General features: G+C 34.9%; 3 protein-coding genes across 4 annotated transcripts in view; 2 read left to right on the forward strand and 1 right to left on the reverse strand.

Annotated features, from left to right (window-relative positions):
• Positions 1 to 501: 501 nt before the first annotated feature.
• LOC126744150 (fibulin-1-like) lies at positions 502 to 16,472 on the forward strand. Of its 2 annotated transcripts, none has more exons than XM_050451509.1 (5): positions 502 to 701; positions 7,178 to 7,993; positions 10,113 to 10,214; positions 10,274 to 10,617; positions 14,425 to 14,579. In XM_050451509.1, the coding sequence occupies exons 1-5, from the start codon at positions 638 to 640 to the stop codon at positions 14,437 to 14,439; spliced, it is 1,341 nt and encodes a 446-aa protein (XP_050307466.1). In that variant the 5' UTR covers positions 502 to 637; the 3' UTR covers positions 14,440 to 14,579. The 2 variants fall into 2 exon arrangements, with proteins under 2 accessions (XP_050307466.1, XP_050307465.1); XM_050451508.1 differs by lacking the exon at positions 14,425 to 14,579 and adding an exon at positions 16,307 to 16,472 and having other exon boundaries at positions 505 to 701.
• The window catches only part of LOC126744148 (DNA (cytosine-5)-methyltransferase 1-like), a 51,342-nt gene continuing 41,728 nt past the window's right edge, over positions 16,377 to 25,990 (reverse strand). The window contains 3 exon segments of the mRNA XM_050451505.1: positions 16,377 to 16,697; positions 17,930 to 18,156; positions 18,212 to 18,386. Of these exon segments, the coding sequence (XP_050307462.1) occupies positions 16,474 to 16,697; positions 17,930 to 18,156; positions 18,212 to 18,386 (626 nt within the window). The 3' untranslated portion in view covers positions 16,377 to 16,473.
• The window catches only part of LOC126744151 (GPALPP motifs-containing protein 1), a 55,868-nt gene continuing 54,247 nt past the window's right edge, over positions 24,370 to 25,990 (forward strand). Inside the window, exon 1 of the mRNA XM_050451511.1 lies at positions 24,370 to 24,536. The gene's annotated coding sequence lies outside the window, so the exon portion shown is untranslated. The remainder of the gene's footprint in view (positions 24,537 to 25,990) is intronic.

Consider the following 25,990-nt stretch of genomic DNA (forward strand, 5'->3'; position numbering starts at 1 on the left):
ATTGTAAATCTGTATAAATCTCAGATTATTAAAATATGTAAATTATTGAATCAAAACAAGTTTAGTTAAATTAAGGCGGTTTCATGTTCCCTAGAAAAAGTCTTTTTAAGTTCCTTTTATAAAGCCTCCGCTTCCTTAATAAAATTAAAAATTACATGTTCATCTAAAACGAAACATAAGTTTACTTTGCTTAATTATAAACTTTCAATTAAAGAAAATTTAAATTGACAGCTTTGTCTTGACATCATATTCGTGATACTTTAGAAACTTAAATAAAAATAATTGTCAAAAAAAAACTATCAATAGATAAATCCTTTGATTTATCACAAAAAATCAAATACCCATGTATTCAAATCAAAAGCTATACACGCACCACCCAACCCATAAATCACAGCAACAAAAATCACCGATATGGTCAGAACTACTAGCAATACATTGTTAACGCAATAAAAATATTTTACACGCCTTCGGTCGAGTAACGTACAAGTCTATTAAATGTGCGTTATTAAAATGGTAATAAGAGGCCATTGAATTCTATTAAATGGTCAAAAGGCATCTTCTTTTATGTCAATTTCTCATGAGAAGTGATCCCGTGTAGAGCTGATTTTTGTTACAAATTGCAAATATTTTTTTAAAAATGAAGTATTTTTTCTGCAGCGTTTTGGTAGCTTTAGTTTTTAGTTTAAGTGGATTTGGAAATGGTAAGTACGAACTATTGAGAATTTATTGTATTACAAATCTTACTGCATTTTTGGGATATAAACCGTAGAAAGTACGGAGGTCGCTACCCTCTTCTACCTAAAACTGATCCTTTATTTAAGCTCAAATCTCCTTAAGGGTATTTCCTCCGAAGGGTAAGCTTTGGTTAAAAAACACTCTCTTAATACAATTATATCTTTAGTTTTATGGAATTACAATAAAAGATTACTAAATTTTAAACGAAAAAGTATAGAAGAAGCGTTGAAAAAATATTTTAGAATAAAAAGCCAAATAAATTGGGTTGAAAAATTCGCTAAAATTGAAAAAGCATTGCTATCCCGAAAAATCAGAGTTTTAGTTTATAATTCAAAGTCGTCGGTACAAAATAGTCACAGTGCAATAAAATTGCAGAAAAATGTAAGCGGCATTCAATATACTTTTCAATTTCCCGGTTAAGTTTTCGTATTATTTAAATTAAGAAACTTCATGTGAAACTGGATTGAATTTAAAATTTCAATATTATATCATAGGATCAGATTTTAATCTGCATTTATTCATATTAAATACACTTAAACATTTTGTTAATCAAATTGGCTTCTAGGTTAAAACATTACTGCTAAAAAGTTCGATTTTGTAAATATAGATTTTTAAGAAATAAACAGTAAATAAAAGATATAGAAATAAAATAAATAGAATAAGTTTCTTGCTTAATTATTCTAAAGTATATATCTCAATTTAATTTACATCATGATGATTTAACTTGACAGTCTTATAAAAATAAAATGAAGTACAAATATACATACGTATATACCAACATCCTATATATGTCTATCACTATAAATAAAGCACTACATAATCCAAATGGCTATGGTGCTTATTTTATGTTTAAGCTGCTTTTCAATAATGAAAAAATATGTCTCTATTCCAGAGTTTTTCTTTGAAAACTCCCCGAAACCAATAGATTTTTAATACTTTTTCCGTAATTGAAAAAAAAGCTCATCAAGTGTATTTGAATGGTTTTCTATACAGAGATCCATCCATTAAAAACGTACTTTCCCAAAAAAATTCCAACGAATTTCAAACAAATAATTCTTTTATTAAATTAAGGTGGCAGACAATTTATTTTAGCTAACTAGTATACTGTAAAATACTTATAACTCCATCTGTCGATGCATAATCTCTATTTTTAAATGCACTTCTGCAACAATTATTTCGTATAATAGTCATTAACGAACTCTAATGCTACATAATTATTATTGCTCCTATTCAGGTATGTATATGGCTCTCAAGAGACTAATGGAAATTAAGTAAAATGCAAGGTTTTATATTGGCAGTAATTGAAAATAGAAAAAAAAGTGATTATATATTTTATCCTTTCTTTATCTCTATATTGCATTTTTAAATTTTTTTAAGCTTGAATCATCTTGAAATTGCAATTTTTACATGTGATAATTAGCTCACTGTATTCTCTGGTTGCGCGTTCCAGGATAATTATTATACCTGATTAATGCCTGGTTATTTTTCCTCGAGACAACTGCAACAGGCGGGAGACTGGAAAATTTCTCACAACCGAAAAATTATCACAAAATTAATGCATTCTGGATATTACCAACTAATTTTTTTCCTACTTGTTATATCCAGATTCATTTAATTACCGTGTGAACATCTTGATGACTTGCCGAGAATTTGAATTATATATCTTCTTTTAGAAGTTACCCAATTCCACTAAATTTTTTCTAATTTAACGAAAATTTGAATGTCGAATCAGTGTTCAAACGTCCGGTTATCAATAAATAAATATATATTTTTTGAAAGTGGTCTTAAGACTAGAACAAACACCTTTTTTACATAAAGATAGAGCAATGGCAAATATCTGCAAAAGCGGTGGCTGTATCAAAGGCAAATCTGCATTATGACTCTAATGAGTCAAATAGTTTTATAAGGCGTCATCTCAAAGATTTAAAGAGAAATTAATAAGTTTTGTTGGTAATTGAAACAAATTATCTCTTTTGGAAACATTTGTTACTGACATTTCCAATTATAGCCGTAGCAAAAGTGGAAACGAAAATCCACATCGTATGACATCTCTGGAGACGCGTTGAAGGTTAGTGAATTTTCCGGAACTATGGTCAGGCAAGTATATAAGGAGCTCGCTCTGCCAGAAAGTTACATCAAGTCGGAATATTAGCGTGACTTTTAAATCGACATATCGACAAGTATTAAATAAATACAGTGTAAATAAATATTTCCTAGTAGTCATCGTGTTTAGTGTCTAAGTGTAGAATAAATAACTTCATTATTTGTGTGCACAGAATGTTTTTTCTCTTAACACCTAACGAACGGGTAAAAACGCTACATTGGTGCCAGGTGTGAGGATATTACTGAACCGAACGAAACCTTACTGTACGAAAATGCCAGAGCCGGTGGATTAATAGGTTGGGGTTTATATGGGGATAGAGTTTAAAACGAGCTGTAGGAAAGGTACTGCGATACGACGGATAATAAAGCGGACTTGCAGGAGCGGCTTTGTAACGCGTTACTTGAGGAAGGCGATGACCCGGACGTCTTTATTGTTGCTGGTGCAAGCCATATTTCGGTCAATTGTTGCAAAGTCTGGAAGCTAAAAAACTGGAGAATACTACAAAGATTCAAGAAAATTCTGCCAACCTGGTAGCCAAATTGCTCGAAAAGTTTGAAAAGATGGAAGGTTTGAAAAAGAATTACTAAATAACTTCCGTCAACCTGTAAGTTGCTAGAAAATGCCGCCAACCTAGAAGCTAAATTGCTGGAAAATACTGCAAAACTGGGAGGAGACTGTGCCACACTAAGTGAGAATTATGCCAGTTTGAAAGAAAAGATTTTAGAAAACAAGAGGGAATTAAAAGAAAAATAGTCTTCAATGAGCTGCCTTGTAGATCTTCAGCAGTGGACAATAAGAACAAAGTTTGTGCCAATACGGAATCTGTTGGACTGGTGCACCTCAAAGCGACTCAATTTGACGGTACTACATATTGAAATATTTATCAGGCTCAGTTTGATGCGGAAAAGCAAACGGTTGGTCATTTAGGGAGAAGGCAACTGTTCTTACGTTAGCCTTGAGAGGAGGTGCTGCTACCATCCTGAATTCAAAGAATGTCCCCTTAAGAGCAAGAAGTATACGACCACCTAGTGAGGCATTTGGAGATGCGTTATGGCCAGTTACACCTAGAACGTGTCTATTACACGCAGTCGAAAAATCGGTGCCAGCATTCGAAAGTCCTTCCAAGAATTTAAAGCTGACATTGCACGTTTAGTTCGACTGGTGTATCCAGATTTCTCAAAAAGAATGATGGAATGTTTGGTAGTCCAAGTATTCCTGGATCGACTACAAGCATTCCGCGATTGTAAAATGAGACAGTATTTACTACTAGCACATCAATATAAGCTAGTAGATGCACTAACACGGGCCCTTGAATTCGAAGCTGCCAAGAACACGAACAAGGGCCTGGCTGCGGATGATTAGCGAGGCGAATGGAGGATGTGACCGTTAGAACCGGAAGTTGGGGTGTTAGAAACGTGACAAAGCAGGTCACGTAAAAAAACACTCTCCAGAAGGTGATAGTTCCACTTCCGTCAGACTAAGGAACGTTAATGTCTTCAGCAAGCCGTAGCAAGACACTTGGAAAATAAGGATCTTATAAAACACCAAGAGGAATATCCCAATATCCAGGTAGTCCTAATCTGGATAAAGGAAGGGAAGAAGTCAACTCGGGAAGAAGTTGCCAGGTATTCTTCCAATGTCAAGTCATATTGGACACAATGGAACTCTCTAATTTTGGAAGATAAACTCTTGAGGTGAAAAATGGTTGACCACGACGGAAAGAGCAACGAAGGCAAATCATTGTGCTTAAATGTCGGATTTCGGAGTTGCTAGAGCTGGTGCATCAGGAGGATATCTCGAAGTAACAAAGACGCCTTAACAAAAGAAAGGGCCTGCCGATTTGGTGTACCTTTGGAGCTAAATTCAGATCAAGAACGAAATTTCAAGTCCATCATGTTACAGAACATCTTTAAGACGCTTGGAATCAAGAAAACGAGAACTACTGCATTACACCCACATTCAGTCGACATAAATCGGTATTTGACCAAAGTTGTCTCTAACCACCAAAGAGACAGATATGAAAGTACAGGCAAGTCTCCGGCTCGAATAGTGATGGGAACAGAACTCCGTCTCCATGCGATCTGAAGTTTAATTGTCAGGAACCGATGTTGCCGTAGAGAACTACATCAGTGAGCTGCGTAGACGAATGTAGTTCAAGTGCTCATTCAAGATGCCATCGATCGGATGAAGGACGCATATTATGATGTCAACTCCAAAGACCAGAGATACAAAAACAGTGGTTTAGCTCTATGACCCTAAGAGATGGAAGGGTCTGTTACCGAAACTTCAAGCATTCTGGAATGGGTCATACAAAGTGCTGGAAGCAACCAAGGATATTTTTCACAGAATATAAAAGCCGTCTAGGGGTAAAGCTCGAGTCATTCACTTTAACCGTCTGACTCTTTATTATAGAAACCATAAAGACCCTTAGCTGTGAAACATCCAACCATCGATGAATTCATGGCCGATCAATCTAATGGCCGAAAAAATCAGTGCGGCGTGGACTGTAAGGTCCAGCAAGTCCTGATGTTTATTGCTCCAGCTGAGTATTATGTAGCACATTGTGTGACTAGGGATTTACAGATGTCTAGAGGAATAGCTGAGGTTTTTCGCAAAAAATTCAAAAAAACTCTAGAGCTGAGTCGGTCTAACCATGAGTCACCATGAATATGATCTAAACATCTTGAGTGCTTGCCCGACTCCATCGTCGACTCAAGATTTTTATCTGGTTACCCAAGAGGCATCACATAAGAAGTCAACCTATAAGGACGTTTGGGACGCTTTGTGTTCTATAAAAGATAAGGTAAAAGTAAAAAAAGGTCTTATTTCTCCAGAAAATTCCTTTTTTTATTTTGTGACGAATGATTTCGCGACTACAAAACTTATCGCTTCATCAGGTCGAGGACTAAAAATCAAAAAGGGGGAGGATCCTCTTTATTTATTCTAACAACAAACTGCAATTCAAATTACACTGGAGTACCGCTACCTGGTAATTTTGGTACGAAATAAGAATTTACATGTAAGTTTTTTAGAGATAAAATTTCTTTTTGTAATTTTTATATAGTTTTAACTAGGTACCTCCACTTGTTCCTTTTGAAAGGAAATTACAATTATTATGATTTTTAGATTGTTTTCATTTCGTTTTAACTCTGTTGTCGGGTATATGTTTTTTAAAGAAACCTTATAAAAGCGTATTTGTATTTTAAAATTTTGGAAATGTTAAAGAAATGTATGTTTGTCGTCTCTTAGCCATAGTATGTACATGTGACAATTTTCATTTTAACTAATGTAAGTACTGATGTTCTTTTATCATAGAAAGTGAGCATGCTAGGACTCAATGCATTTACCCCACCACCATCCCCCTTTTTTAATTTGTAGTCCTCGACTTGATGATGCGATAAGTTTTGTAATCGCGAAACCAGTCGTCAGAAAATAAAAATTGAAATTTTCTGGAGAAATAAGACCTTTTTTTACCTTCAACTTATAAACAAAACCCCAGAATATGGACATCACTCTACAGAATATTCTCTAAAGGAGTTGCTTGCCGAGGATCTGAGAAGCCTAGCAATTTTCAAACTCACATGCGGAATCGATAACTTGGACTGAAGTATGATTCACAGTATGTCGCAGTGGAGGAGGAAGATCAGCGAATCTTCTGGAACGATGATCTGGCGAATATATAAGGAGCCCGTGGCGCCAGAAACCACTTCAATTCGGAATATTGGCGCGACTTTTAAATCTACATAAATAGTAGTAAATAAATATTTTTCATAGTTTTAAGTGATCGTGTTTAGTGTGTACGTGTAAAATAAATCAGTTGACTTCCTTTGTGCATCGATTGTTTTAATTTATATCTAACTAACGGGTAAAAACGCTACAATATTAAGAACAGACTAACAAATAGATGGAGACAATAAGTTTTTTAAGAAGAATTTTAATGTGAATTGTAGGTCGTAAAGTAATTTTCTCTTTCAATAAAAAACATTTCCAAGCCAATCTCCAATAATAGTGCTCATCTTCCCTGTCTCCGCTTGAAATTATATTTTTCTTACATAATTAGGTTCTTTACTAGTTTGGATATCAAAAATTAGTTTAGATGTCTGAAAATTTGAATTTGAGGAAAATTAATGAATTTTATTGTTACCTTTTCTTCGTCTTCAGCGGATGTCACTGTTTTGTTTATTAAATAATCTTCGAATGTTATTTAATTTACGTAATTTGGGTTATTATACATACGACAAGCATCATTTCTTACTATCCATTATAACGCAAAAATTACAAATAGTTCTTTTTAAGACGTATAATGTCAAATATGTAATTATTATTGTCTTTATTCAGATGTTTATGGCTCTCAAGACATTAACGAAAACGAGTTAGAAAGTAACGTGTCACTGGTTGTTATGAAAAATACCTCTATGAATTTTATGAATATTACATCGAATAAGATTCTAGTTGGACAAAAAATCAGAAAAACAAAAAGATTTCGCCGACGACGTCTTCGCCGATTAAGAAAAAAGAATCCGCAGAATCTAATGGCAAATATGACTAATTCAGCAACTAATTCACCTCATCCAAACAAAGGGAGAAGATTAAAAAAGCACAGAAAAAACAAATTGGTACCGTCGTCCACTACGGAGCGTGTAAAATATCGCAATATGCCCTCACTTATCGAATCCAGAAATCTTGTACTACCGATGTCACCAACGCAGTTATCACCAACAACAACCTTAAAGAAGATTGTTAGAAAACCAGTAAAAAATACACGATGTAGTAAAAACAATGGAGGTTGTGCCCACGTCTGTTTGATAAAAGGTATCCAGAAATGTCAATGTCTAAAAGGATTCCAGTTGGGGAAGAATATGCATAGTTGTACAGACATAAACGAATGTGAGACCAACAACGGCAACTGCCAAATGAACTGTACAAACTCAATAGGTTCTTATAGTTGCCATTGCCCAACGGGGTTGAGATTAAGTGACAATTTAAAAACCTGCGAGGACGTAAACGAATGTCTTCTACGGAATGGACACGGCCCATGTCAGGACAGTTGCGAGAATTCTTATGGCAGTTACAAGTGCAGCTGTAAAAATTTGAAAGGGACTAAGTTGGATGATGATTTGCAAAGCTGTGTTGATGTAAATGAGTGTGAAATAGGTGAGGTTCTTAAAATTATTAGTATAGTTAAACTGTATGTTAAATAAATGAAAATTCAGAATAATCCAAAACGATGACCTAAAAAAAACAACGAAATTATATTGACAAATTCTCATTTCGTATCTGGATAAAATGTCTTGATTTTTTTGAGCCAACAAACTTTTTGACCAAACAGTTTGACCGTACTATACAGTAATCGCCTAAAGTTCCGCATAAATTCGATAAAAATTAGAGACATGATTTTTTTAGGGAACGCTGGGACCCGTCGGTTTTTATTTTCAGTTGCGCATTATTTCACATAAATTTTTGTATACAGGGTGGATCAAAAAAAAGATATGACGTCATCGGTCATTTTTTTAAATAACACACCTTATCTCAAAACTCAACTGTTTCAGAAATATTTACATTTAACCAACAAGAAAGCAACTAAGTACGTCTATTAACTATACAAATTCAGATAAAATGGAGGATAAAATGTTATAAACTGTGAAAACTCTTATTAATGTATCAAGTGTTCAAACTGATCCCCACTTACTTCTTGGCAGAAAGCAAGACGGTTTACAAACTCATGTAAAACACTATCAATTATTTCGGGTGATATGCGTCTAATTTCATATCTAATTTTATTTTTCAAATCTTCTACGTTGTTTGGCTTATAAACTTTCACTCAATATAAACTTTACTTTTCAGGTACCCCCATAGAAAATAGTCGCAGAGATTTAGATCTGGTGATCTGGTCGGCCACTCTTTATTGGCCCTCTTCGTCCTATCCATCTTCCTGGGAATACAGTATCCAAGTAATTACGGACATCTCGAAAGAAATGTGGCGGTGCGCCGTCTTGCTGAAACCACAAATTATCTGTCGGGACAGCAGGGTCTTGTTCGTCTGGGTAGCCAAAGCAGAGATAAGATCTTCTTGAAGAAAATTCAAATAGCGTTGTCCTGTTAAGTTTTCTTCAAAAAAGTATGGCCTTATTGCTTTATTTTCCACGATACCATCCCAAACATTAATAGATTTACGGTACTGTGTATGTGCAGTGTAGATTTGACACTGACCAGTACCGACAATTTTGCCGATATACGACACCGTTTAAACAAAAAGTTGCTTCATCCGAAAACAAAACTCGTAACACAAACTGACGGTTATTATTGCAAATGTTCATCATTTGCTCGCAAAATTGGTTTCCTCGATCAGGATCGTCCTCATTTAATTCGTGTCTAATTTTATAAGGGTGGTATTCATTTGCTTTTAAGGTGCGTCTTACTGACGCTCCGGCTTTATTATTATCAAATGAAATTTGTGAAGTTGCATTGTTTGGATTTTCTTTGACGGAAAGCAGAACGTTTAATTTTGTTTCTTCAGAAATTTTTGGACGACCTGATCTTGGCAAATCCCTAACATGACCTGAAGTTAGGAATTTGTGCTCTATTCTACTAACTGTTGACTGAGAAATAGGATGGTTTGAGTATTTGGCATTAAACAGTTCACTTACTTATTTTTGCGTGCGCACTCGATCCCCGTACCCTAGCATCATCAAAATTTCAATTCGTTGGGTTTCCGTTAAATTAGCCATAATTTATTCTGATAAAAACTATTAATTTTCGAACTGACAGTGACATTTGAACATGGAGATTCTTTACAAGTGCAACCATGGAAATAGAAACAATTGGCAGTGTTTATAACATTATTTTTATCTCCGATTTTACCTTAATTTGTAAATAGACGTACTTATTTGTTTTCTTGTTATTTAAATCTAAATATTTCGGAAACAGTTGAGTTTTGAGATAAGGTGTGTTATACGAAACTTGCTTGGAATTTTGCCTATATTTCATAAATGCAATAAAAAATATAGCATTCTATTTTAAAAAATGACCGATGACGTCATATTTTTTTCGTCATATCGTCATATTTTTTTTTGTTCCACCCTGTTTACAAAAATTTATGTGAAATAATGCGCAACTTAAAATAAAAATCGACGGGTCCAAGCGTTTTCTCAAAAAATCATGTCTCTAATTTTTATCGAATTTATGCGGAACTTTAGGCGGTCACTGTAAGGCTGGATTACTTAATAATTTAATTTGTCACTTAAGTAAAGTAATTTTTATTTGCCTTTTATAGCAAATGGTGGCTGTTCTCACAATTGCATTAACGCTTTTGGAAAATCCTTCTGTTCCTGCCCAGCTGGATTCGAACTCTCTGGAGACTTTAAAACATGTAAAGGTACTAAAGTCCCAACATCAATATTAAAGCGAGACCTTTAAAAAAAAACTTTTTTCTAGATATAGACGAGTGCCAACTGGAATACCACAAAGCGCAATGCCTTTCGGAATGTATTAATACCGTGGGATCCTACAAATGCGCCGATTTAACAGCCATGCAAAACGATGAATCTTTCAAAAATGTCGCCTGTAAACCTCTATTTCCTCCAAAGATTGGTTACTATAAATGTAGCAGGAAGCACGCCCTTAAAAGCCTTAATAAGAATGGCCGAAGACGTGTGAAGAACAGTATAGGCACTAGATGCATTTTGGTTTGTCCCCATGGATATAAGAGAAAGGGCTCTGGGTTTAGAAAAATGTGTGGTTTTGGTGGAGATTGGGTGGGGAATTTTGATGCTGAATGTGTAAGTAATTACAAGAATGCTTCAAAAACAATTTATTATTTAAACAACTTATTATAACTTAAGATTTAACTTCTTGATTAATTCACCCAATGTAATTAGTATCCTTCACCATTCATCTTGCGATATTACACATGGTCTAATATGCTTTCGAATCAACATATACCGGTTAAAAAAGCATCTTTTTGCAAAATGTTCGCTTTTAAATTCTGGGTATTTTTTAAATTTTCATATGCATTTAAATATATTCGATTCTCATCTTCACTAAGAAATATAAGCTTAGTTTCCTGCATTTTTTACTTCCTCATTTGCTTCTTCAATATTGGACAACGAGCATTCCGAGTCTGAATCACTGTCCAAATCACTATAAACATTATCGCGGTTCTTCTTCATCTACGGTCTCCAAAAATTAGTTCTTGGATTTATCCACGGACGAAACCTTTTAAGATTTAGGTGAATTATATCATAAAGACAAGACACTCAACCCCTTTAGCAAATAACTTTACTAACAAACTAAATTGACCTAACCTCAAGACGTAGATAAAGTGTATTATAACGATATTAGCAACGCCGCGAATACCAGCTGTTCTTTGTCATTCCGGGATGACGTAAATGGGCATTGTACGACATCTCTGTATAAGCGTGGAAGGTTAACAAATCTTCCTGAACATTGGTCTGCCGAGTATACAAGGAGCCGCGACGCCGCTTGGAGGGTAGTTGATAGTTCAGTTCGCAATATTGGCGCGGATATCTAAATCGGGCATAAATAGTAGTAAATAAATACGGTGTAAATAAATATTACTAGTATTATCATGCGATCGTGTTAGTGTATAAATAAATTAGTTGGATATTTTTGTGCATCGAGTATTTTAATTCACACCTTAAGGAACGGTAAAAAATGCTACATTGGTGACAGGTATGTGGTGTGAATTGGACATTCAACTGGACATTGGTGGAAATAAATAATAGTAAACTGAAATAAATCGGATTAAAGTGTGTGAAAATGCCAAACCTGGTAGATTTAAAAGTTGCTGAGCTAAAAAAGGAGTGCGATAGGAGGGAAATATAGCGGACTTGCGGGACTGGACTGGTAACGGAACATTTTTCACGACTACTATGTTTTTGCAGGGGTGCAAGCGATATTGGACAATTGTTGCAAGATTTTTAAAATTATTTGCTGGAAAATACTGCAAAGATGCAGGAAAATTCTGCAAAACTGGAAGAAAAGTTTGCCACACTAAGAGACAATTATGCCAGGTTGGAAAAAAAGATTTTGGAAAACAAGAAAAGAAGAAAAATCTCTTTCTAGATTCTAAAAAAGCAAATTCTTTTATTGATGGAGGACAGGCTCCAGGAAGTTCAAAGCAGAATCGCAACATTGGATGTCAACACTTTCGATGAGCTGTCGAATTTTAGAATTGAAAAATAAGAACTGGTGACAATACGGAATCTATTGAGCTGATGCGCCTTAAGCCGTTGCAAATTTGAAAGTACCACATGATGGAATATTTATCAGCGTCAGTTTGAATCGGCCGCAAAAGCAAACGGTTGAGCATTCAGAGAGAAGGCGACTGTAAGGCAGTTGCCAGTTAGCCTTGAGAGGAGAAGCTTCTGCTATCCTGCAAAGAATGGCCTCAGAAGGACAAGAAGTCTACTATTATCTAGTGAGGCGTTTGGAAATGCGTTATGGCCAGTTACACCTGGAACAGGTCTACCACTCCCAAAAAAAATTGCTGCCAAAAGTCAAGGGAGTCTCTGCAAGAATCTGAAGCCGACATTGCACTTCCAGATTTCTCGGAAAGAATCATGGAACGTTTGGCAGTCCAAGCATTCCTGGATGAACTCCGCGATGGTGAAATGAGCAGTACTTGCTACTAGCACATCAACCTAAGCTAGAAGATGCACTAACATAACCTTAATTGTTAAGAACAACCATCGTCGATGATACTTGGCAAAATGAGGATCTTATAAGAGACCAAGAGAAAGATCCCGATCTCCAGATAGTCCTAACCTGGATAAAGGAAGGAAAGATGCCAACTTGGGAAGAAGTTGTCAAATATTTTCCCAATGTCAAGTCAAATTGGGTACATGGAACTCCCTGAGTTTGGAAGATGGACTCTTATGGCGGAAAATAGTTGACCACGATGGCAAGGAGGAACAAAAAAATCGTTGTGTCTAAATATCGGAAGAATTTTAGAATTGCTAGAGAAAAATATCTATGGAAATTCATGCCAGCGTGTCAGGAGGGCTTGGAGTAACAAAGACCTTGGGAAACGTAAAAGAAAGATTTTACTGGGCCTATAGCAAACCAGAGGTAAGAGACTGGTGCAGGAAATGCGTTGTATGTGCGCAAGTAATTTGCAGCAGTAAAAGCAGAAGGCTTTATTGCGTCAGTACAACGTGGGACGACTTTAACAGGATTGCCATTGGTGTTGCTGGTCCGGTTCCCAAATCAAAAGCAGGCAATAAGTACATCGTGGTCGTGATGGACTACTTCTGCAAATAAGTTGAGGGTACCCTATATCAAACCAGGAGACCTCTACTATCGCCGACGCTTTAATAAAAGAAGGAATCTTGGAGTTTCCTTCAGTAGAAGTCTTCTTTCCAGAGAGAGAAATTTGCAGGTACATTCAGAACAAGGACGAAATTTTGAAACCAGCTCGTTCCAGAACATCTGTAAGATGCTTGGAGTCAAGAAAACGAGGACTACTGCCACCCGCTGTCAGATGACATAGTGGAACAATTGAATAGAACCATTAATCAGTATTTGGCCAAAGTATCTAGCCACTAAAAAGGCTGGGATAGGTGTCTTTATTTGTTTCTGCTGGCTTGTCGGTCAGCCATCTCATACGTCAGTGAGATGCGTAGAAATATAAATGTCATTCATAGTCAAGTGTGCATTTCCGTTCAAGATTCCAGCGATCGGATGAACGACGCATATGATGTCAATGTCAAAGACCAGCGATACAACAACGGTGACTTGGTTTCGCTCTACGACCCTAAGAGATGGAAGGGTCTGTCACCGAAACTTCAAACCTACTGGGATGGGCAATACAAAGTGCTTGAAGCAATCAATCAACGACGTTTTTTACAGAATACAAAAAGTCGCCGATGGGTGAAGCTCGAATCATTCTCTTTAACCGACTGACTTCTTATTATAGAAGCCACGAAGACGCTGAGCTGCGGCAAATCCAACCAGAGTCGGACTTGACATTCAATGAATTCATGACCCATCATTCTAATTGCCGGAAGAGTCGGTACGGCGTGACCTGTAAAGTGCAGTAAGTCTTGCTTATTATTCAAGTTGAGTATGATCTGGCACATTGTGTGGCTAAGGATTTACAAATGTCTCGAGGAATATTTGAGGTCTTAAAAATTCAAGAGCCTCGTCGGTCTAATCCCACAGTCGCGCATGCACTCAAAATAACCGATGAAGAATTGCTTTGTCGTGCACCAGGTTTGAGATTGTGTATTTTGCCGTATTGTAGGCAATGCCTAATGCGGATTCTGAACCTATCAGGTTTACTTATTATTTAGGCCCGGTGCTATGTGTTGATTTCTACAGGTCAATTTATTATATTATTGATATTTTTTAAAATGTTCTTTTTTTATAATTAAATCTCTCTTTTTAGAATTTGTTTTACATAAATAGACCATATGCATCCAGATTATTGCACTTAATTAGGCCTTATTGCGACTTCAGATCATAGAAAATAGATTACAGTTGTCAGTAGCTGTAATAACCTGAAAATGGTTTTAAGAAACTTTGTGCCGAATGATTCTAATTCTTATATATTATTTTATTTTCAGGTGACCCAGACCTAAAGCTTTTCCATGCTTCCATATGGTTTACATCACGAAATAAATAAAATAAACTCAATAAAATAAAAAATTATCTATTAAAAATTGACAATAAAACGCTTAAATAGTATTAAAACATTGAAATAAAACCAATCAAAAAGTAACTAATAAATAATTCATTGAGTTTTACTATCACTCTGGGAGGCAGACGTAAGTGCAGTAAGTCTTGTTTATTATTCAAGTTGAGTATGGTCTGGCACATTGTGTGGCTAAGGATTTACAAATGTTTCGAGGAATATTTGAGGTCCTAAAAATTCAAGAGCCTCGTCGGTCTAATCCCACAGTCGCGCATGCACTCAAAATAACCGATGAAGAGACGGGTAGAAAGATTTTCTACCTGGTTACCAAAGAGCTGTCACATCAAAAGCAATCCTATAATGACGTGTGGGACGCTGTTCTTTAAAGGAGGAGTTGCTTATCGAGGATCTGGGAAGCATAGCAATTACCAAACTTTCATGCGGACGCGATAACCTGGACTGAAGGATGATTCGCAGCAAGTTAGAAGTGGTCTTCAGGTCTACCGGCGTGCACGTTCTGGTGTGCTGTTATACTCCTCAACGTCATTCTCTGGAGAAAACCGTTGATTGTTATTTCTACAAGAGGTCTACAGTTTAGCTTGGAATATCGGCGCGATATTCAAATCAGACATTAATAGTAGTACATAAATACGGTATAAATAAATATTACTAGTAGTCTTAAGTAATCATGTTCAGTAGTTAAGTGTGTAAAAAAATCAGTTGACTATTTTTGTGCATCGAGTATTTTAATTCACACCTTAACGAACGGTAAAAACGCTACAATATACATAACTAAAATCAAGAAAAATTCGTAAAAACGTAAAACTACTGTCCTGAAATTTCTGCCATGCCGGAAAGTGCCACTTGGGGCTAATGTCTGGGAAGGATGTAAAGTTCCGTGCTTGCGAGTGGGTAACGGATACATAACTTTTAAGTATAAAGTAGAAGATCGGAATTGTCATACGCCGATTTTTAATTGTGGCTTATAATACCGCTAGAAAGAGATGCAAAAGAAACTGCGGTTTTTTACTTATTATTTAGGTTAGTTTAGGTTTGTTGTGAGTGGGACACCCTGTGTCCCTCCACTGCGACCCTATGTCTATTGTGGCTCACTCCTAGGTGTTTATACTTTCTCAATCAACTCCACCCTATTTAAGAAATCAATAATTTGACTGGGAGAAGCATTCTTAATGTCTTCCGTCTTAGGTAAGGCATTGCCAAAGATGGCCTGCCTGATTCTCTCTAGTGCCGGATATCTGCATAGGATGTGCTCTGCAGGCTTATCTTCCTCCCTGCATAGTCTGCATTCGGCGACTTCCGCCAAACCAATCCTATTCTAAGTGGATCGTGTTGAGTTTCCTTATATCTGTTACCTTCCTTTTTATGTCCTGTATGAAAGCCTTTGCATGGTTGTATCTTGGTAGTCACTCCCAGTAACGCTTTGCTTTGTTGTGCACCAGGTTTGAGATTGTGTGTTTTGTCGAATTGTAGGCAATGCCTAATGCTGATTCTGAACCTATCAGGTTTACTTATTATTTAGGCCCGGTGCTATGTGTTGATTTCTACAGGTCAATTTTATTATATAATTGATATTTTTTAAAATGTTCTTTTTTTATAATTAAATCTCTCTTTTTAGAATTTGTTTTACATAAATAGACCATATGCGTCCAGATTATTGCACTTAATTAGGCCTTATTGCGACTTCAGATCATAGAAAATAGATTACTATTGTCAGTAGCTGTAATAACCTGAAAATGATTTTAAGAAACTTTGTGCCGAATGATTCTAATTCTTATATATTACTTTATTTTCAGGTGCCCCAGACCTAAAGCTTTTCCATGCTTCCATATGGTTTACATCACGAAATAAATAAAATAAACTCAATAAAATAAAAAATTATCTATTAAAAATTGACAATAAAACGCTTAAATAGTATTAAAACATTGAAATAAAACCAGTCAAAAAGTAACTAATAAATAATTCATTGAGTTTTACTATCACTCTGGGAGGCAGACGTAAGAAGGGTTTCATGTAACGCTTTCACCAACTCCCGTCCAAGCGCTCGCGCCAACGGTGGAGGGACTGCGTTACCAACTTGCCGGTGCTTGTCCAAGATGTTGCCGTTGAATTTGAACCTGTCAGGGAAACCTTGAGATCTTGCACACTCGCGCACACTTACAACTCTGTTTTGTTCTGGATGAAGAACTGTAAAAAAAAAATACTGATATGGCAACTGGCAACCAAATTTCCAACGTTAGAATATTTTAAAAATACAGCAGGTATAAAAAGTAATACCCCTATTGCTATTTAGATAACGGTAAGCGTTACGATTTCGGTGGAAGGTAGAACAAATTGGCAATTTTTTAGGGCCATTTAAGATTCTCGATTATTTGTATTAATATTATAATTTTTTAGAAGTAAATAGTTCTGTATCTGGAAAAAACAAAAAACCTTTGAAAATGATTGTTTTTTTAAAAGGTAATAATTATTTTCTTCCCAATTTATCGCCGAAACTAATAAGAATATCAAAGTGACTCATCACAATAACACAATTTTTTGGTAAATTACATGCTCCGGGAACGCTGAGTGAAATAAAATGAGTGTAACAGTTGTACGCTGTGTTTGCTTAATAAATAAAACACATTACTTGTATTCAGCGTATATAATAAATTAAAAATTGCTGCCTAGCGCTTTCGGTCGTAGGCCATCATCAGGACATTTTCAAAGCAACGACACTATTCTAGAAAAACGGTACACCACGTATTGCCTATGGTTTCTTACGTACTAAACAAAACAAAGTAAACCTCTAACCCTCTCTCGAGGTCATCATTTTTGTAGACTTTTTTGAGTTCTACACGTTGAAAATGTAAGAAACAGTGAAAAAAATTATTTCAGGACGAAATTTTGGAAAAAGTAATTTAAAGTGCCTTTAGCGACCTCTCTCTTTGATTTTATTTTACCTCTCTCTGCGCATTTGATTTTACAGAGAAGATCCTGGAAAAAACACTCTAGGCTCTATGTTTCGGACATTTTTCCCTAAAACCTACGGTTTTTTCAAAAAATCGATTAAAAAAAAATTTTCTATAAAAGTACCGGGGAAGGTATCGCAACTTTTCGTTTTTGGGGATTTTCATAAGGAACCCTAACTTTTGACAAAGTATCAAGATTTCGTATTATTATCCTATTTTTACCAAAAAAAAAAGTTAAGTTGACTGTACTATTTCTAGCAATTGTTAAATTTTTCTCTGTATCTCAGCAACACAAAATTTGGCAACTCCGTAATTTTCAATTTTTTCTAATTAAACCGACCTAATACATGTTTTACAGATAACAATAATGGTGTAATGTAAAGCGCTAATCATTCTACTCTTTGTAGAGGAATAAAATATTCTGTATTTTAAAAAAGGACAATATTCAATTTCATAACTGATTCTTACCTCTTCCCTGTTTACCCATAGGTTCAGGATTGGTAATGGTAGTGCCGAAAAATCCCTCCCATTCCAGTCTGCCATATAAGCCGGACCAATGATTATGCCTATCTCCCGTATGGGGCAAACACCAAGGTATTAGAGTGTTTACTTGCTTGTCTGTTGGATCGCAAGGTCCACCTTTTGCACAAACGCACACCCCTCTAGGAGGATCTGAAGACTTTTGTTTTTTTGTTCTAAAAAAATCTGCATTAGCCCTCGTTTATGTATGATTTTTTGTATTTTTTTTACCTATAAGGATAAAGCAAAAGACTAGACTTGGTACCGTCATTTAACGGCACCACTATATTGGGAAGGTCCCTCCAATCTGAACCTGGACACGTTGGTATTTGAGAAATTCTGGCTTCGACCAAAACAGACATTTCCTTACAAATGTGGTCTCTGACAAGTTGACTTTCTTCACTACCTGTAAATTGGATTTTATTAAACAAGCTGAAATCGAAAAAATCACTATAGACTGAAACGCAAAATCTACAGTGTCACAGAATAAATAAAAGTTAAGTTAAAGATTACATGTTTCGCCCAACTACGGCATCATCGGACCTACAAATATACAAATTTTTGACACGGAAAATGGAAAATTTAACAAAACGCTTACCAATTAAAAAAATTAAACACATACAAATATAAATAATTTCTAAATTATTAAAGTAGCGACACCTATCTATTGTTAATAAAAGTCGTCAATGCGTTAAATTTTAGTTAGAAGGAGCATAAGAACTGAAGCGTACACCGTTAAAACCTAGATGGCTATCGAAATCAAATCCCTCGTTAACACAAGACAAATCAGGTGTTTTAAAAGGGTCTTAACCAGGATTCCAGATATATGGAAGGCTGCCAAAATATCACTCATATTAATAAAGGGGGATTCTGAACAGGTAGCCAACTACAGGCCAATCTCAATCCTCTGCAATTTTTCGAAAATATTTGAAATTATATTGAATCTGTCGACTTTATTTAACTCAAGTTAAAGGTCTTATTTCCGTTGTTCAGCATAGTTTTTTCAGAGCTTGTGTTACTGTCTTGCCTTTCCAGCCATATTTGTGAATCTATTGATGTCCAGTCTTAGGTTGACGTTATATATACATTTGAAAAAGGTTTTGACAGAATTGATCAATATATTTTGTTGAATAAATTGAATTGTTATGGCTTTTGATCCAGGCTAATTAATTTGTTTCATTCGTACTTACTTGGTAGATCGCAATTTGTGGCGTATCAGGGCTATAGATTCAAATTCTTTAATGCTACCTCGGGTTTATCTCAGGGTTCGAACCTTTGATGTTACTGACGAATTCGTTGTTATTTATTTTCTTTATCAATGATTTAGTTACCTCACTCAACTGCCATAGACTAGTTTTTGACAATGACTTATCTTCTCTACTATCTACTAAACTAGTTATTCTTTAAAATAGACAGTATTAATTACTGCTTATTTCTTCAGAATTGTCTGAATTTCTTAGAGACTCGGCGTGCTTTAACAGGCTGGGGCTTAATGCTGATCAGTTATTCAAGATCAAAAATTCTTATTACTTACAACTACTCTATCAACAACGCCATTTTGAGTAGACTTAGTCAGGGTTCTGATCTTGGTATCACCCTCGATTCCGAATTTACCTTTATATCATATTTTAATAATGTTATGATGTCAGCCGTGAAAAAACTTGAGTTTATAATTAGAAATTCGGAGCTTTACGGCGGAGTCTAGATTGAAACTGCTTTTCAGGTGCTTCGTCAGGTTAAAAAATGGAATATGGCTGCATCGTATAGAATCCAATTTACCATGCCACATTGATTAAATTGAGTCTGTTCAGCGCAGGTTTGCTAAGTACTTAGCCTTGTGATATATCGTTGATATATATTGTAAGGGGTTTTGACCACCCCCCAACTACGAGGTCTGGCTGTTAAATAACGAGACTGCGTGCCTGGAGGGCGCCCTAGACAGGTGGGGAAAAAAACGAGTAGTGCGTTGGGTATCTAGATATCTTGTCTATCCACGTACCAAAACACGTTTTCGTCACTATTATAGTATTCGTGCAGTAGCGGTTTGAAACGAACGTGTTTTTTCTCGTGCCGAAAACCATGTGTGACGAAAAACAAAAGCAACGTGTTACAGTTTATTTTCGTCAGATACATAAAGAATAAGACAATAAAATGAATCTAAAATGTTAGCGAAAGCATAGCTCGATTATAGAACATTAATAGGCAATTTCTAAGTTATTCTGGTGCTAAAATTAATAAAACAAACAGTTATCATTTCAGTATTAATTCTATTTTTTATATCAATAATTTTCAACCCTCATGATGAAACTCAAATTATTAATCATAACATTAATTTTTTTTTAATTGTTTTGATTTCACTAATGTCAGAAGTCATATCCTAGCCAATAAGATCCCAGCTCATTCTCCTATATCCCTACTAAAACCATTTCTGGCGCGAAAATCTTTGACCTCTAGGAGTCTTGAAGAACAAGTTGTTAATAATCAAATTGTTAATAATTAATTATAATTAGATAATTCTTTATTTTTTTTTGGCAATTTTCAAATTGGCGCCCAACGTGGGGCCAGATTCACTTAAAAAAAAATAAAAATAAAGAATTATCTAATTATAATTAATTATTAACAATCTATTACTTTAATATTGCTTTAATTATACTTGGATTAAATGAAATTTGAATGGAGGGATGGGTAATAACAGGAAGGAAAAAGGAAAGTAAAGATATGGGAAGTGAGGGTTAGAAAGTGGGTACAAGGGAACCAATGGAAGGAGGGAGACTTACTATAGACTATAGAGACAGCTCAAGGGATCTTCTCAAAGGGAAGCCGACTAGCACTACCCACTTTGGTAGAGTGGCGTGGATTCAACAAGAGATCAATAAAATATAAGCCCTCCTGTTTTATCCCAGATGGATAAGAAAATCCCGATGACCAAGAAAGCAGGAAATTATTAAAAGCACTATACCTATAAACCTGAAAGAAAATCTCACAAGGAAGAACAGACAATTTTAAGTGAATCTATATTAAAAGAAAAGTTATTAAACAAATTTATTATTTTAAAAACAAGTTATGTTGCCCTTCCTAAATATAGTGTCTATATCCAGACTAAAATCTCACATTATGTTGTTTGGGGCTAAAAGTTCGCGTGAGTACTTTCGAAATAGGCCTATTTATCCAGTTTACAAGATCTATACGGTCTATTTCAATAAAATAACTAATATGCACCTAGTTATTATGAAACTATTCAAAACAACGGTGTGGTAGTAAAATCTAATAATGAGAGTGATAACAATGTAATTTTGAGGTTAGTATTTAGTCTAATATACTACAGTAAAGCTAATGAATGTTGATAGGACTTTGGTTTACTGGTTAGGTTGTTTTACTGACTGCATGGTTCACTATACGTCACAAACATTAATCAAACCTGGCTCCAAAAGGGCTGCATGATTGCGATGGGGGACCTGGGTGGATCGGTTTAACAGTGAATGTCAATGTAGATGTTGTGGACGTTATTGGAGCAGATGAGTGGAGATTTCTACCTCTTATAATAGTGGATAAAGACCATACCGGGGGATAAAAAAAAAAGCCTGAAAGTGGAAGAATACCCAGATTGAGGAATCGCCAATATAGTAAGTAGATATAAGCATTGAAAGTTCGCGTCTACTTATATAAAATTACATGTGTAATATGTAGATCATAAACCAAGATGTCAAATGAAAATATTAGGACTTACCAATGGAATTGGCCTTTTCTCGGGAACACAAAACTGGACACTTAAACAAAGAACCTTGAAAAAGTTGGGATTTAACTACACCACTTATAATCCTGCACTATTGCAGTATGGCATTTAGTATCCACAAACTAAAATACCCAAAAGGTGAGTTTTCAACTTTTCATTGGAGTAAAATCGGCAAAAATACCAAGAAACAACCTTCTTCAAAGGCTTGTTCTTCAAGACTCCTAGAGGTCAAAGATTTTCGCGCCAGAAATGGTTTTAGTAGAGATATAGGAGAATGAGCTGGGATCTTATTGGCTAGGATATGACTTCTGACATTAGTGAAATCAAAACAATTAAAAAAAAATTAATGTTATGATTAATAATTTGAGTTTCATCATGAGGGTTGAAAATTATTGATATCAAAAATAGAATTAATACTGAAATGATAACTGTTTGTTTTATTAATTTTAGCACCAGAATAACTTAGAAATTGCCTATTAATGTTCTATAATCGAGCTATGCCTTCGCTAACATTTTAGATTCATTTTATTTTCTTATTCTTTATGTATCTGACGAAAATAAACTGTAACAAACGTATCAATCTTACATTTCTCGTTAAATTGAAAAAAACTCTGAGTGCTATAAATTGTTGCAAGAGGCCTATGGGGAAAATTCTCTCTCTCGTGCGCGTGTTTTTGAGTGGTGTAAGCGCTTTAGTGAAGGCCGAGAGAGCACTGAAGATGACCAGCGCTCAGGTCGCCCTGTCACTGTTTCAACTCCGGAAACAGTGACCAAAATCAACCAAATTGTGCGTGCAGATCGTCGAATGAGCACCCGGATAATTGCCGAGGCTGTAAACGCCGATAAAGAAACGGTTAGAAAAATTTTACACGGGGAATTACGCATGACAAAAGTCTGTGCGAAGTTGGTGCCAAAAAACCTGACTCCTGACCAAAAGCTCTTGCGTCAACAGGTCTGCTCAGATTTCCTTGAAAGGTTAGAAAAAGATCCCGGACTGATGAAAAACATTATTACTTGCGACGAAACGTAAATTTTTCAATACGATGTTGAAACCAAGCGGCAATCGATGCATTGGAAGACGCCTGAATCGCCCAGAATAAAAAAAGTAAGGATGTCCAAATCAAAATTCAAGGCAATGTTGATCGTTTATTTCGACATTAACGGTATCGTGATGACTGAATGGGTTCTAGAGGGTCAGACTGTCAACCAGACTTACTATTTGTCAGTTTTAGCAACACTGCGAGAACGAGTTCGTAAGAAACGGTCCCAGTTGTGGAAAAACAACTCGTGGATTTTGCACCAGGACAACGCACCTGCCCATAACGCGCTATCTGTGAAGCAGTATTTGGCCGGTAAGCGCACTCCAGTGCTCGAACACGCGCCGTATTCGCCAGATTTCGCCCCGTGCGACTATTTTTTGTTTCCGAAGATAAAATCTGCTTTGAAAGGGACCCGATTTGAGTCGATGGAAGCGGTAAAGCAAAAAACGGCAGAGCTCCTAAAGGCCCTCCGGCACTGCTTCGATCAATGGAAAAAAACGTATGGAAAGATGTGTGGCGAGGGGAGGGGAGTATATTGAAGGGGAGCATTCGAATGTATAATAATTTTTATAATAAAATCCTTTTTCGTAAACAGTCTCGTTATTTAATAGCCAGACCTCGTATTACATCCGTTGCGTCTGAGAAAAAATCTTTTTTGTTAAGTTTTTTTATGGGTTAATGGTGTTATGATGTTTTTAAATTTAAAATTATAAATGTCAAATACAATATTACGACTCTACCGAATAATTGTAAATCTTGCAACCCCACAAAAAACCACATTACTGTATCAGAAATAGATTTAGGTAATTTAAGATAATAATAATCAGTCAGAAGGATGTCTTTAAGGATTAACATATGGTTTAATGGACAGTCCTGTTATCATCTCTCGTATTTTTTTCCTGATACCTAGGCTTAATACTAGATACCCGCAAACCTTGTTCTTACCAGTATGTTGTTAAAATCTGCTTTATATGTAATGCGCGATATATTCAATAAATTTTCTCATTTATGCGACATAAATGTTTCTCCAATAAATGTGATTGTTGGTGCTATAATCGATGTACCAGGTGACACAGGAAAAAGGGAATACTTAATAACTTTTTTACTGTTCAAGATAAACAAATTAAAGTATATCGATAGAATAGCTACAAGAGCATCTTCTGATATATTCTTTTTTTCCATCACTTCCGGTTTAACAGGAAGTGACACTAACTTTTTTATTTTTAAGGGGACAATTGGTATATTATTACGTATTTTGATAGAAAATAATATTTTGAGAATAGTGATATTGCATTTGCTACTTTTTTTTTATACTCTACTTGACTTTTTAAAATTTTAAAATAGACTTTTTTTTAATTTTTTCTAGCAGATTTTTTCCCAATAATTTTATATGATTATTTTTTAAATTGGTTGATAATTAAGCCTATAAGAAGAAAAAAACTAAGTCACAAATATGAAAGAATTTAATAATTAAATTCGTTCATATGACATGCCAGCATATTTTTTTTTCAACTGACATAACAAATCATATTTGTCAACGACATACGTCAAACGTCATATTACTGTTTGAGACTAAAAGAACAAATTACGAGACAGTTTTTTAAAAGCAGTTTTAATCTTTTCCCGAAGATACTAACGTGGTTGGCGAAACACGTGTCGAGAGTGAGTTAAGCGTTGGTTAGTGGTAAGACTATCTCGTAATTTGAGTGTCAAACCAAAGGTTCCAACCATAGGACTATTAAAACTTCTCAGTATTTTTTTCAATGTCTTAATAAACAAACAGGTAAAAATATTTATTAATTATTCTAAGATAAAAACTTTTTACATGTACTGTTCGAAATGACCACCTTCTTATCTAATGAAAGTACGTATGCGAGGGAATATAACGTACAGCATATCAACTTTTTCTTCATTGGTAAACATTCAAATATTAGTAAACACTAAAATTCTTTCAAAAAACTGAGGCAAACTTATTTAAATAACAAATAATAATTGCGCTTGAGAAGATGTCATGTATTGAAATGAAACTCTGCTATGCTATTTGAACTAATTAAATGCGTTTCTTTATGTGAAAAGAAACGGAATTTCAAAAGTGGTTGTTCCCAATATGCTATTTAAAAAAATAAAATAAGTGCCAAAATTAATGGTTTGGACATTTTAAATAAGCGTGTAAAAAGTGTAAGTCATAAAATGCAATGGAAACTACTTTTCCGTGAGTACTTGATTAAAAATTAAAAATTTCAAAGCACCCTATTTTAAAATTAAAGAAAAAAATTCTATAAGTATTAAACAAAAAGTAGTAAATGCAGTATTAGTGTTCTCAGAATATTATTTTCTATCGAACTACGTAATAATATATCAAGTGTCCCATTTAAAATAAGAAGGTTAGTGTCACTTCTGGCTAAACTGGAAGTGACGAAAAACAACTAAATACGTTAAAAGATATTCTTATAACAACTCCATCGATATACCAAATTTCATTTGGTTATCTTAAAGAGTAAAATAGTTATTAAGTGTTCCCTTTTTCCTGTGTCACCCGGTATATTATTGTGACTTCGATTAGGGTTTTTTTCGGTCGGTTGTGTTTAAAACTAATATATTATTTTTAGATATTTTATATTATTAGACTTATATATTGTTGTTGGAGTTTTTATTTTTCTTTCGTTTAGATTTTTTTAATGTTTCGGTTAGTTTAATTCTTGTTTCAGTTAACATGTAAACAATTTCCTATTATTGGGCAAGTTGCCTGTTGGAAATAAAGGCTTAAATAAATATTCCAAATACTTTTCCTTTACTTTAATAATTAAGTCAAAAAATACTGTAAACTAAGCAGTGATTAAACAAATATTCTGAAGTATTATTTAATAGTTTTGGGAGAGAGGTTAAAAGTTTATTAGTGTGAGCATTAATACTCATCCAAGTGGGGTCTGTAATGTGCTGATCTAAATTAAACCACTGAAGTAAACTGAAACGTCTTGATCAAGATCTACTCTGATACAGTACATTAATACGTGATCATAAATGTGTACTGACAAATTTAAAAGTCTTCTAAACTATCCAGAAATATATTTATATCGAGGAAAGTGAACGGTAGATGGAAGCAAAAGAAATTTGTTTTTTTTGTGCAGAATCTTATGGTTAAATCCCTAAAAAGGAAAAGATATTTAATATTACTGTTATTCATTCACGATAATTCAAATATATTGGTAATTTAAGTTTTCTCCTAGTCATTTTAGT

Source organism: Anthonomus grandis, chromosome 13, assembly GCF_022605725.1.
Source record: "Anthonomus grandis grandis chromosome 13, icAntGran1.3, whole genome shotgun sequence".
Lineage (NCBI taxonomy): Eukaryota > Metazoa > Arthropoda > Insecta > Coleoptera > Curculionidae > Anthonomus > Anthonomus grandis.